At 41.7% G+C, this 12,622-nt stretch overlaps 2 protein-coding genes across 2 annotated transcripts in view; one reads left to right on the top strand and one right to left on the bottom strand.

The window, feature by feature from the left end:
* Positions 1 to 4,272, top strand: part of baiap2l2b (BAR/IMD domain containing adaptor protein 2 like 2b) — a 10,868-nt gene extending 6,596 nt beyond the window's left edge. Inside the window, exons 9-14 of the mRNA XM_008296243.1 lie at positions 187 to 289; positions 466 to 673; positions 2,790 to 2,855; positions 3,088 to 3,430; positions 3,527 to 3,570; positions 4,197 to 4,272. Of these exons, the coding sequence (XP_008294465.1) occupies positions 187 to 289; positions 466 to 673; positions 2,790 to 2,855; positions 3,088 to 3,430; positions 3,527 to 3,570; positions 4,197 to 4,272 (840 nt within the window). The remainder of the gene's footprint in view (positions 1 to 186; positions 290 to 465; positions 674 to 2,789; positions 2,856 to 3,087; positions 3,431 to 3,526; positions 3,571 to 4,196) is intronic.
* Positions 4,273 to 4,973: 701 nt separating this feature from the next.
* Positions 4,974 to 9,738, bottom strand: LOC103368011 (parvalbumin-7-like). Its single transcript, XM_008296239.1, has 5 exons — position 9,738; positions 6,804 to 6,872; positions 6,536 to 6,665; positions 6,319 to 6,428; positions 4,974 to 5,637 (listed from the first exon to the last, which is right to left on the bottom strand). Exons 2-5 carry the CDS (start codon positions 6,862 to 6,864, stop codon positions 5,612 to 5,614), a joined length of 327 nt encoding a protein of 108 aa, XP_008294461.1. The 5' UTR covers positions 6,865 to 6,872; position 9,738; the 3' UTR covers positions 4,974 to 5,611.
* Between the last annotated feature and the right edge of the window lie 2,884 nt (positions 9,739 to 12,622).

A 12,622-nucleotide genomic window follows, 5' to 3' on the forward strand; every position in this document is an offset into this window, starting at 1 on the left:
TTCATGTGCTCTCATTCCAACTGTTTATTATGTGACTCCAGCATTAACATCAGCTTGTTTATGGTCTACCAGCTGCTATGCTCTTGATCTTCCAGCTGAAAGCAAATCTTGCTCCACCAGACATGGAATAAAAATTCTGAGCGGACACGGTGGTTCTTTTATGATCTGCATGCTGTGTTTGCTTAGCTGCGAGGTTCAGTGAGCTCCCTGCTGCAGACGGTCGCCAGAGATGAGGACATGTCCTGGGCCAGACGGGAGCAACAGGCGCTGGGCAGAGTGCCCTCTAGAGGTGGGTGGCTGACTGTAACAAAACCAATTGCTGTTTATTAATATTTAATAATTTGACAACCTTTGAAGGCAAAGAAGATCTGTGGTATTACTTTTTTGCCTTTGAATATATTCTGTTCACCTTTTTTTTTTCTTCCTCTCTCTCCATTCCTCCTTCATCTTTCCTCCCCCCTCCAGCGCCGTCTCCCCTCCCCAGCCGCTCTCGCTCCAGCTCAGTGGGGGAGTCTCTGGGTCTGGGAGGAGGGAGAGCCATGAGAGCCTTGGTGTCTCACCCCTCCTCATCCAACCCTAAGCTCCTGCCGTTTAACAGGGGAGAGACTGTCACCGTACTGGTCCAGGAGCCGCGCAACGGCTGGCTGTATGGACGCACTGACAGCAGCCTGCGGTAGATATTGAAAATTAAAGATTTACAGGGCCTGTGAAAAGTATTTACCCCCGCTGGAAGTTTTACCCATTTATTGCTTTTCGACTTTGAATCATGGTCAATTTAATTTGGCTTTTTTGAAATAATAGTAAAAAAAAAAAATAGTAAAAGTTTTATAGTAGAGTGGCAAAGAGAAAGAAACTGCTGAAAGAAACACATATTCGAGTTTGCTAGAAGGCATGTTGGAGTCTCTGAAGTCAACTTGAAAGGCTTTATGAAAAGGTTCTTTTGTCTGATCGGACCAAAACAGAGGATTTTGGCCAACAGACTAGATGCTATGTTTGACAGACACCAAGCACTGCACATCATCCCAGATACAACATTCCTACTGTAAAGCATAGCGGTGGCAGCATCATTATGTGGAAATAATTCTCAGCAGCAGGTTTTTTTATAGATAGAAGGTAAATTTTACGCAGTAATGGGAAAATCCCGGAAGACCGCCTGATGCTGTCTGCAAGAGAAATGCGACTTGGGAGAAGATTTGTGTTTCATAAAGACGATGACTTGAAGCATACAGCCAAAGCCACGCTGAAATGGTTTAAAGACAACAAGGTGAATGTTCTGGAGTGACAAAGTCAGAGCCCAGAGTAGGGCTTTGTGGCTAGACTTAGACTATTCACTCACGATGCCTGTGAAACCGGGCTGAGCTTGAACAGTTTTGCAAAAGAGAATATGGTCAAATTGCGGTGTCCAGATGTGCAAGGCTGAGTGAGACCTATCCACACAGGCTCAGTGCTCAGATTGTGGACAAAGGTGCAAAATTGGGATAAACATGTATGCAACCACCTATTTGAATTTTTTACAATTATTTTTAAATTATATGTAGAAATCTGGGCTGCAAGGTGGCTTGATGGTTAAGCTAGAAGGTCGCCGGTTCGCGTCCCAGTGAGGACCCCCGGGATCTTTCTGTGTGGACGTGCATGTTCTCCCTGTGCAGCGTGGGTTCTCTCCGGGTTCTCCAGCTTCCTCCCACAAGGTCTAAAAACATGTTGAGGTTAATTAGTGATTCTAAATTGTCCGTAGGTGTGAATGTGAGTGTGCTTGGTTGTCTGTCTCTAAGTGTAGCCCTGTGATAGACTGGTTACCTGTCCAGGTGAACCTGCCTTCACCCTGAGCTGAGATAGACTCCAGCCCCCCATGACCCTAGTGAGGATTAAGTGGTGTATAGATGATGGATGGATGGATGGATGGATGTAGAAATCTGTTTGCGCTTTGACTTGAAAGAGTCATATTTTAAAAAATTCTTGTCAAAGATCTAAATTCTTCGACCATAATTCAGTGTTGAAAAGCAACAGGAGGAGCTTCCAAGGGGGACGAAAACTTTTTATGGCCACTTAATGTCCATGCATGTACAGAAGCCACGGATTTCTTTTTCAGCAGGTTTGAACTGTGACGATCTGTGTCTTCATCAGTAACCTGAAGTAACTACAACATTTTTCTGTATGGCTGTGACACAACCTTCTCTTTTTTACACTCCTCCTTGTTATTGACAGTGACAGTGGAACCACATCACAGATGAATGAGCGACTCAAAATGCCCAAAGAATTTGTGATGAAAAATCCTGGCATTATTGTACATTTGTCACGAGAACCAAAGGTCTCCAAATTGTGATTACTCACTTGTATGGGCAGTAGGTTGATGGCCTTGGAAAGTTGAGAATAGCAGAGTGCTGTGAAAAGAGAAATCTCAGAATCTAAATGCAATGGTTGAGTCATGTTATTGATCAGGAATTCAACAAACCCACACGGTGTCATTTTGCGCAATAAGGCGGTAAACCTATTAATTTTATTTTTTATCACTTTAAACCATGAGATGAAGTCTGAACTGTATTTTGTGTAGGTTTCTAATGTGTAGGCAAGAAGTACTGTTAAACAAAAAAGAAGTTTGATAATCTAAAGCAGAAAAATTGTGTAACAGTTATTTAACAGGTATTAACAGATATTTACAGACACAGCACACCTTCACTACAAATACAGAAGTAGTGATTGGATGATAGAATGTTTTATGAAGTCCTGGTAGAAGGACAGGAGGATGGAGTTTGAGTTTGCTGTTGCCTAATCTGTCTTATCTCCTCCAGTCAGGGCTGGTTCCCTGCTGCGTACGTGGCCCCTATTGAGGATTTCTCCAGTACTTTATCGACAAGGTAGGAGCTGATATCAATCAGCACAGCAAACTTCTGAAGAGAATATTAAATGATACAAAAAAAAATCTCCATAGTATGGTGGTTAACATCTTTGCTTTGCTTCACACTAAACAACAAGAGGAAAAAAAACGCTACTGCTTTAAATGCTTTATATTCTGTTATCTTTTAGCAAAGTGTCTCAGATTATTGTCTTGTCATAAATCACGACAATTTCCTCCTCTGACCCGGGCAGCGGTGGTTCTCTGAGAAGCCACAGTATGAACAACCTGCTGGACACTGACACCTACACGGACCAATCAGAGAACAAGAGCTCCGGGGATATCCCGCCCCCTGCCACACCCAACCGTAGAGCCTCCGTGGACTTCCGGCCGATCTCTCCGCTACCCGAGAAGAAGGCAGAGCCAGCGATCGAGGCGAAACCCAGTCAAACAAAGAGCTACAGCGAACACCAGCCGCCACCTCCTCCCCCACCGCCTCCTCCTCCACCAAGTCAGGGTCTCAGAAGGGCCTCGGTAGACTTTCGACCAGTCTCCCCCCTCCCTGAGAGGAAGGGTGAATCAGCAGCCGATGTCCAGGTACTGCACGCTTACTTCTCATGAGTTTTCTGCTCAATATCAAGTAATTCCACTTCACTTATTTCTGGTTGTTCACATTGACAAACCTTTTTTTAGGCACTATCACCCCATGGGCCGCCTGAAAACCCCTTGTTTCCCAGGTAACTCTGTGTGCATATGAGTGAATTCAGTGTATGATTAATTGTAATATCTTTTATTGAGGAATATCAATCAGTGTCATGTCAGAGAAGCAACGTGTCAGAAACTATCCCAATTCAAAACGGATTTAATTCCACATACAGAACACATAAATCATGTGGCAGAATTATAAGAAGATAAATGGGGATGTTGCATTTGTGTAGATTTTTAATTTCTGTGCTGTTTAGGAGACACCCAGGAAGAATACAGTTGAATGCATTTTGCAAATTTTCTTGGCATGAAAATGATCACAATCTTAATTGGACCATGCTTAAAGTGTATTTTGTTTGTGCGTTTACCTTTGTGGTTGTTGGTGACTAGATTATCATGTCCATAGATTAAGCTTTAATTAATAAACAATAAACCTTTGTCAAATGTAGGTTTTAGAAAAATGACCTCTGAAGCAAGTCAAAACTTACCTTCCTCAAAGAGTCTGGTGTTAGTTTCCTAACCTGGAGTGTGTGCATGTGTGTGTGTGTGTGTGTGTGTGTGTGTGTGTGTGTGTGTGTATGTGGTTTATTTGTGTTGGTCAAAAGCAGCTGAGCATGTGAGGTATTGTGTAACATTTTCCGTCATCCTCTCGTTTCAGAGGCACAAACCCATTTGCCACAGTAAAGCTTCGTCCCACGACGACCAATGACAGATCTGCTCCTCGGATCCCCTGACCCGTCAGCGCTCATCCACGCAGGGTTTGTAACCGAGGCTGGGAGATCAGGTTGTGGAGGGAGGATATACATTTTTGTTTTGTTTTTGTTTTAGGGTAATGTAGTGACGGATCTGAGCCAGACGGGCAGAAGAAGAGAGTTTGTGTACAGTGTTAGATAAGGTGCTTCTTGCACGAAAAACAAAAGTGATTCTTTAGTGCATCAAAATAATTAAATATAAGAACCATAAACTAGTTGTTTCAACAACTCATTGTACAGTATTTAAGTTTTTATGCTGATCGGTAGTTTTTCTCTTATGGAAAAAAGAAAGTTTAACATTTTGTGAAATACACTTTTTTGCCAGGAGTTAGAAGAGAAGATCGATACAGCTTCTGAATATGGAGTTATAGCCAGCAGCTAGTTAATTTTGCACGTTTTTGATTTTTTTTTTTTACCCCTTGGCAGAGCCAGTCTTGCTGTTTCCCCTGTTTTTACTCCATATGCTAAGCTACCTAGCTGCTGGCAACACATTTACTCCACATACATAAGAGTTGTATCGGTATTCTCATTTTAATTAAAGGAAACCAAAGCGAATAATCACATTTCCCGAAATGTTGAACTTAGATTCTTTATCCTTTTCACTGTCTAATGATTGACATGTTTGTTGCGTTATGTTTTGTGAGTTCAATGTTTTGTGTTCACGGACAATAAGTAAAGAGACAGTTACTCAAGTTTATTTTATTGTCATTTCTTACTGAGATCTTTTCTCTCTTCACAGCTCTCCTTATATATGACTTTGTTTACTACATCATCTGATCAGAGGCAGGGAGTGAGGAGGAGGAGTGGATAGAGGAGAGGAGGCGAGGTGAAGGAGGTGAGGGAAGGTGGATGAGGAAGAGGAGTGGGAGGAAAGTGCACTGATATGTGAACATCCAGAAATAAAACCAATCAAGACAAAATGCACAACCTCAAATACACAGAGGAAGGAAATTAAGATTTAAGGAGTCTTCATTACATCTACACCATCTACAACACTAGTACCACCTGTATTCAGACCACAAACTATCCTCATGAAATCATTAAGAATGATTCTGAAATCCATACAGCATGTGTGGTTAAATATATATAAAAAATGAAAAAAATTAAAAATGAAACTGGTGCCTGTTATGCCTGTATGTTCCTCCTCATGGTGACTCCCTGTCGGCCTGGTTTTTGGTAGTGCTTTGTAGAGGGCAGGCCTGGTCTGACTCCACACGTGGGGTCCAGAGGGAGGTAAGAAGAGTTTGAAGGTGGCATTTACAAAATATGAATGCAGGGACGAAGAGGAGGAGGAAGAAGACGGGGGGTGTTCAGCTATCCCCTACTCATGCACCAAGGCCTCAAACTCTGAAAAAAAGGACACAAACAGAAATGAAAATGTGCACAAATGATGACTTTTAGCCTGACTTATTCATCTTTCCCACAGAGCTCCACTATTAAAAACTGTTAAAAACACCATATGCACACACTGCTGCCACTATAAAGTCAAGTTAGCGTTGATTTCTGTGGAAAAGTAGGTCCCAGCAAATGCAGTTTTATCTTTTTTTTAAATAATGTTTGCTAAAAACGACACCTACACTGAACAAAATGAGAATAATTGTTAGGTTAAATACTAGTTATGGTCCTTTCAAAGAAAATACTCATGATATGAAAACAGTCAAATCGTTTCTGTCTCATTATTTAGTTGATAAAATTAGTATATAAATGTAGACTGCATTTAAAAAACTTCACCCCCTGTGAAAACCACACCAGAGGGGCTAACCCTGCGACAGTTTCCATTCCTCTGTTGATGTCGTTTAACTCTTCAGGATGCATATTTGCTTCAAAGGTAAACAATTAGCAACATCCTCTTTTTTCATAAGAAGCAACCAGGATCACAGAAATGTTGGCGCAAGTCTGAAGAATCCCACGTATTTTAACCTACAAGCTAACCTCTACGCTCCCCTCACACTCACTGTTTCTTTCTTTCCCTTTTCTTTTCATTTTTAGATGTTAAATATAATCACACTGTGCTAATTTTTCTCTCACCGTCGATGCCGATCTTGCCGTCTCCATCTTTGTCTGCGGCTGTGAGGAATGCTTTTGTCTCGGCGTCAGTCAGATCTCTGCCATCCTTGGAAAAGCCCTTCAGTACAAACCTGAGAAAAGTACAGGGTGAGATGCAACAACGTGCAGAACATCAATTTTAAGTAGTATAATCTGTCTGTCTCTCCAAGCCTGCTTTTTTTTTTTACATGTCCCTTACTTGAGCTCTTCTTCCTCTATGAATCCGCTACCATCCACATCCAGAACCTGGAAGACCTTCTTGACGTTTTCAGCCGACATGGCCTTCATTCCGATCATTTCGAAGAACTTTTTAGGGTCGAATGTTTCTCCTGCAAAAAGGCAAAGCAACCACCAGGTCATAGGAGGGCATGATGAATTCTTTCACAGCCTGTTTGTGCATTGAATAGATTAACATTTGTGTGGTGGTTCACTGTCACTATCAAACCTCTGGAAACTCTGTTACACACCTGCAAAGGCATCAAGAGCTTTCTTGATCTCCTCAGGTTTTAACAGGTCTGTCATCACCATTTTTCTGGCTGTAGAAAGGGACAGAGAAGACATACAAGGGTACAAAGTGAGAAGTGAAAGAACAGCGTTTCTAAGAGACAACAGCGGGAGTGGAAGATTCCCAACTTGTACTGAAAATGTGCCGGTTGTTAGAAAATAGACGAGAGTCCCAGGTTTGAGTCAACAGCAAATTAAATAAATGAAAATGTAGTAAATGAACGTAGTTTGTTGGTTGGAGGTTGAAGCACTCAAGCAAACACAAGCAGGATTTGGACCCCGATGGGCCTGCTAGGATTTTCTGAAGGCATTCGTCCTCCGTGGAACTTGGCACAATGGGGCTGGAGAGGGTTGACTAAAGGCCATAGGTTAGAATTAAAGACCTAAATGCAGTCTGGCATACACCCAAGAGGACGCACAAACATATACATCATTATATTCAGACACACAACCACATCCCAACAAGTGCAGCTGGTTGGACTCAGTCGATCCTCTGTGGATGTTTTTTTTTTTACCATGTCCTTCAATCCAAACAACAGGAACGATTTACTGTACAGCTATATGCATCCAGTACAACATGCTGCAAAATATGAGCCTCATCTGTCTGCTCAGTTCTCCTGAACATTAAAAAAAAAGGTTAGCGCCCCCTGCAGTACACTAGAGCAGCCTGTAGGTGTCAGTAGGGGTCCCAGCTGAGCTTGAAAGATCTCCATCTCCTTGTTTATCAGTTTAGAGCGCTGGGACCAAGTGTTGAGTTGTCAAGACAGATGCTTGATAAATAGGTTCTGTGTCTGTAACAGAACTAACCTCCCATGTGTATGCTGGAGCGTGGGAGTGTGTCTGTCTGTGTTTATCTCACACATCGTCCCTTAGAGAGGATATATGTGCATGACACTTGCAGAGCCCCAGCGGGGTGGTTTTAATAGTCCCTCTGCAGGTTGCACCGTCTTAACCCGTATACAATCCTTACACTCCCTGACCAGAGCACAGAGTGACGGAGTAAACTCAGATATTCTTGGTCATCCCTCTTCTGTCCAGTCTACCTCCTCTCAGCTTTCTCCACACCTGTTATGTGTCTGACTTCTGGCAGCCACAGCCAATTAGTGAGCATCTATTTGTGGTTTTTGAGACGTCTTGAGATGGGCACATTTGTTTTTCAATCTGTGAGAGTGTCTTGCAAATAGAAAGCCTAGATGTCACTGGTTTAAGATGTCCCGGGTCATCGTCACAAAAAGTGTCGGATGCTTATATAATAGTTTCTGTTTATTAAAATAAACCCTGCCCGGGGCAAACTGATGGTGGTTAGAACACAGACCGCAAAGGTGCCTGAGCAGGGAGTCCCTGGTTAGATTGCATTGCATGTCATGTCCCGAGTTTCTTTACCCCATAAGTAAGTAAGTAAGTGCTTGAAATGCTGACAAAAACGTAAACCAGTGACTCGAGTTGTTCTGGATCTACAAACACAAAGGTCAAAATATACAGGACATGCATCTCAGGCATCTCTGGAATTCATGCGGTTGACGTTCTTCAGCCTATTGTAAAGTTTCCAGACTTCTTCACAACAGCTTTGACTTTGAAGTTTAAAAATGATAGGTGTGGTTCGAGAAACCGCCGCAGTCATCGAAAGACCAAAGTATAAGTCATCGTTATGGCCTCCAAGTCTTACATGTCTTTGTTTCTGTAAAAACAAAAATTGCAATGCGACAGAATGACTCCGCCGTTTATCCTGCAGCGAAGAATACGACCAGTGTGATGGATAAGCCAGGTTCTGTTTTATCGGACGACAAGGCTTTCACTGGGGGCCGACAGAGTGTTATAAATAAACACTAGAGGTTGAAAGTTAAACCGGAGTTTGCTCAGAAAAGTAGCTTCAGTTCTTCACTCCCAGTCGACTTTTTTTTTCTCTGAGGGAGGCAGAAGTTAATAGTTTGAAGAGTAGGTCAACGTAATGCCCTAAAGCGCACGCAGAAAAAAAACTCTGCAAGTTAAAAGATCGAAGTTGTGGTAATTCCAAATCAGGGGTACAAGTGTATTATTCATGACGTGTATTTTTATTAAAGGTGGCCCCTTTTCAAGAAGAGCCATCAAAATAGCAGCAGCAATGAAAACCATGTGGAACATGCGTTAACTACTGTACTCACTGTCATGGCTACTGGGCCATTTTTCTGTGCGTGGACACCTGCTCTCGGTGACACATGAGCCAAGAAAACACCCGTTAGACCAACACCTGCTCCTAACATTGTCTTTTATTTGATACTGACGAGTAGAAAACAATAAAAGGGCGACAGATCATGCTAGTATGGAGATATGTACTGTAAGAGAAGCAAAATCAAACTCTAATTTATGTAATTTTAGAAAAATACTGCCCCCAAAACAGCCCGTTATCGACAAGATGTTTAACTCAACTTTGATGCTACGTTTACATGTGTTGCCTTCACTGGCGACTTCACTGTATTGTGAATTATCATCATTTTATTACTGACCTGACCAGTTTTTTTTCTAACTTTCACGTGTGCCGCTCTATTCTAATGACTACATCGTTTTAACTCATCAAGCTGTGTTTGTTACAAGCCTCGGAAATCTTAAATCATTGATGCCTGTGATGGATTTTCTGAGTCAGCTGTGTGCGCAGCAGAGAATCCACCCAGAGCTTATTACAAAAGCACTCCTGCTACACACTCGACAGCTACAAAATATTTTATCAGCCCGTGTCACTCTGGCTTTATTATTTATACGCCTCGCAAAGGTATTTCTTTCAGTTGCAGCATAGCTGCCTGTCACAGATCATCCCGGCAGTAACTGCAGTTCAGTCTTCGGCTCACACTGGCTTAGAGCTCATCCCTGCACCTGAGCGACCTCTGACTTTAACAGCTATCCTCCGCTACAGCACTGCTTACCTGAATGAAGCCTGGGCAGATGAGCGGAGCTGAGAGGGAGAGCAGGGTGATGGAGGGAGCAGAGAGAAGGGCTGGAGATGCAGGTGAGATGTTGAGGAGGAGGAGGACACAATAAGACTTTTATAGCTGCCTCCAAACCTCATGCACACTTACCCCATATACCCCCCCACCCCCACATCCCCACCTCTCAGGATTCTCTCTATTTTGAGAAGGGCGGGTTGGGGGGGTGTTTGTTTGACATGACGCAAACACTGTTGGCCCTGAAGTGTGATGATCGCTTTCTCCGCAGCACTAACAAATCACACACAGGCCTATTAATAATACCACTTTATCTGACTGCCGTCGGACCTTCACTCCACCCGGGGTCTTCTCTCCTTCTGTTTCTGCACAGATCTGTCCTTTATCTGCTGGGATTTATTGTGTTGGGAAGCTTGTGTTGTGTCACTGCCACACTAATTATATTAAAAAAAAGGTTTAAGATCAAAGGGGAGCACTGACATAGATGTCTAAAGAGGGAGTAATGAGTAACAAGGGAAATAAAAGGTAAATACAAACAAAACGCTGGGAAGGGGGGAAAAAAAAAGAAGAAAACCATCAAGTGTATCTGCAAAGTAACTCATGTTCGTGTCACGAAATGTCAGATGAATTATAAATAAATGTAAATAAATCATAAACAAAGAGAGGAGAGGGGAACAACATAGCACATCTCTGCCCTACAAGTAAACACTGCAGTAACCAGCCTCTGTGTTATTATAGGTCATCACGACTACCTCCTGTCATCTTTAAAATGCACTTTTATAACAAATTAGCTCAACTAACAGCTTAGTTCCTCAATCAATTATCAGGTTGGGAATGATTCAGGGATTTGCTGTTGGTTGTTTTAACCTTGACAGAAAAATAATTTAAATAAGAAAAAAGCTATTCCACCAGTTTTGCCTCTTGTACAGTCGTCCTCAAATTTATTCAGACCCTTCTATTAAAGAAAATTCACAACAGTCCCTCAAATAACTAGAAACTGAAAAAAGTAGTAATAAATAAAAATTTGTTAAATTATAATTTAGTGAAATCAGATGTTGCTTTTGAATTGTGGTTGAAAAGAATAATTTAAAAAAAAAAGAAAACAAAACAAAACTGTGAGCACTGTGCTGATGAGCAGTGGTCCAGAATACCTGTCAACAGGTGCAGAAGTCTGACTGAGAGTTACAGGAAACAACTGATGGCAGTGATTGGCTCAAAGTACACATCAGGCTTGTTTGCTTGTTTTTTTTATTTTTTTATTTTTTATTTTTTTTATTTCTGTTGAACCACAATTCAAAAGCAATGTCATGATTACATTTTTATTTATTATTACTTTTGTCAATTTCAACTTATTTCAGCTGTTTTTTTCCCTTCTTTAATGGGAGGGTTTGAATACATCTGAGGACACTTTAAGAATGAATTTGTTGTCTTTTTACTGCTTTATGAATCTTGCATGGTCCCGGGCCCGGCCTTTTTAACAAAGCTTTCAAATCCACACGTTCCTGCACGAGCCAAAATAAGCTCGTCAACATGTACTTATGTATTAATGTTGTAGATTTTTAATAATTAACACCTTTTGCAGCCTCCCAGAGTTGATTTTAACATCTTGCTGTTGGCTCAGCGGCTCTTGTTGGCCTCTCCGTGCCATAAATCTGACCTATTAGTCACATACGAGCCGGACCTGGACGCAGCCCGAGAGCCTCTGCAGAAGTCTTTTATCTGTTTCAGAGGCTCAGCTGCAAACTAAAGGTGACGGAGCACTCGCAGTCGGAACCCCCCGAAGCTATGGAAGGAGCTGCTCGAGGAAATCAGGTCAGCGGAGTCAGTGACCTCTTTAAAATCTCTTCCGGAAACACACGTGCATCGCAGAGCATCTCCTGGTTTTGCTTGATTGACTGACGCGCTTTCACGTCTCATTTAAACGCTCAGTGTTAAAATATTTGATTCTGTTTTCGTTTATTAACTTTATTTGCTTGTGTCTGACTTACTGGATATAATAATCTGCTTTTTTAATAATCGTACAATATTTTGCGTGTGAAGTAACGGGAGATTAAGAAAAAGGATGACTTTTATTATTATTTTTATTGCAAACTGTCAATCAAATCAAACAGGCAGCAGTGTCTTTTAAAATCCATCATCTTTTTTTTTTTTTTAACTTAGCTGCTAATTAATGCATCAGTTTTGTAAATTAGATAGTTTTTTTTTGTATTATTAATCATGAATTCTTATTATTTCCACCATGATTCCTGCCTCTTATGTGAAGCACTCTGAATGACTTCCACTGTAAGAGTTGTGCTACATGCATTTTAATAAGGATTTTGATTCACTGTTAGGATTTCTGACTCCCTACAGACACAATCGTGTTAAAAAAAAAAAAAGAAAATCCTTTTTTCTTTTACCCCAAACAGCCTCCTCTCTTCACTTCTGTCCTCCCTCTATCTCCTCTCATCTCAACACTTTCCTCATCTCTGTTTTACGTCTCCTCCCCTTCCAATTTTCTCCTCTAACAACAAACTTGCTCTTCTTCCTCTGCGTCCACGTCCTCTTCTACCCTCGTCTTATCAATCTGTGTTGTTTTCGTAACTCTCTCTCTCCATTTTCGTTTTTCTTTCTTTTATTCACTTATCCTGAGCGACACACCATTTTGCTCCCGTTTAGTCAAGGCCGCTCGTTTCTTGGTGCAAGAAAAATAGAGCGTCAGAGGGAAACTTGAGGCTGGAGGCAGAAACATATTCGGAGACTTGTCATCAGAAGAGTTTAGCGCCTTCGAGGTAACGCTGAATAACGACACACTCCTCCTCGGATATTTTAACATCAAATACTCGTCTTCTGCAGATTTTGTGTGTAACGGGGAGCTGGGAGTCTCA

The sequence above is a fragment of the Stegastes partitus genome, unplaced genomic scaffold (assembly GCF_000690725.1).
Source record: "Stegastes partitus isolate 25-593 unplaced genomic scaffold, Stegastes_partitus-1.0.2 Scaffold1113, whole genome shotgun sequence".
Lineage (NCBI taxonomy): Eukaryota > Metazoa > Chordata > Actinopteri > Pomacentridae > Stegastes > Stegastes partitus.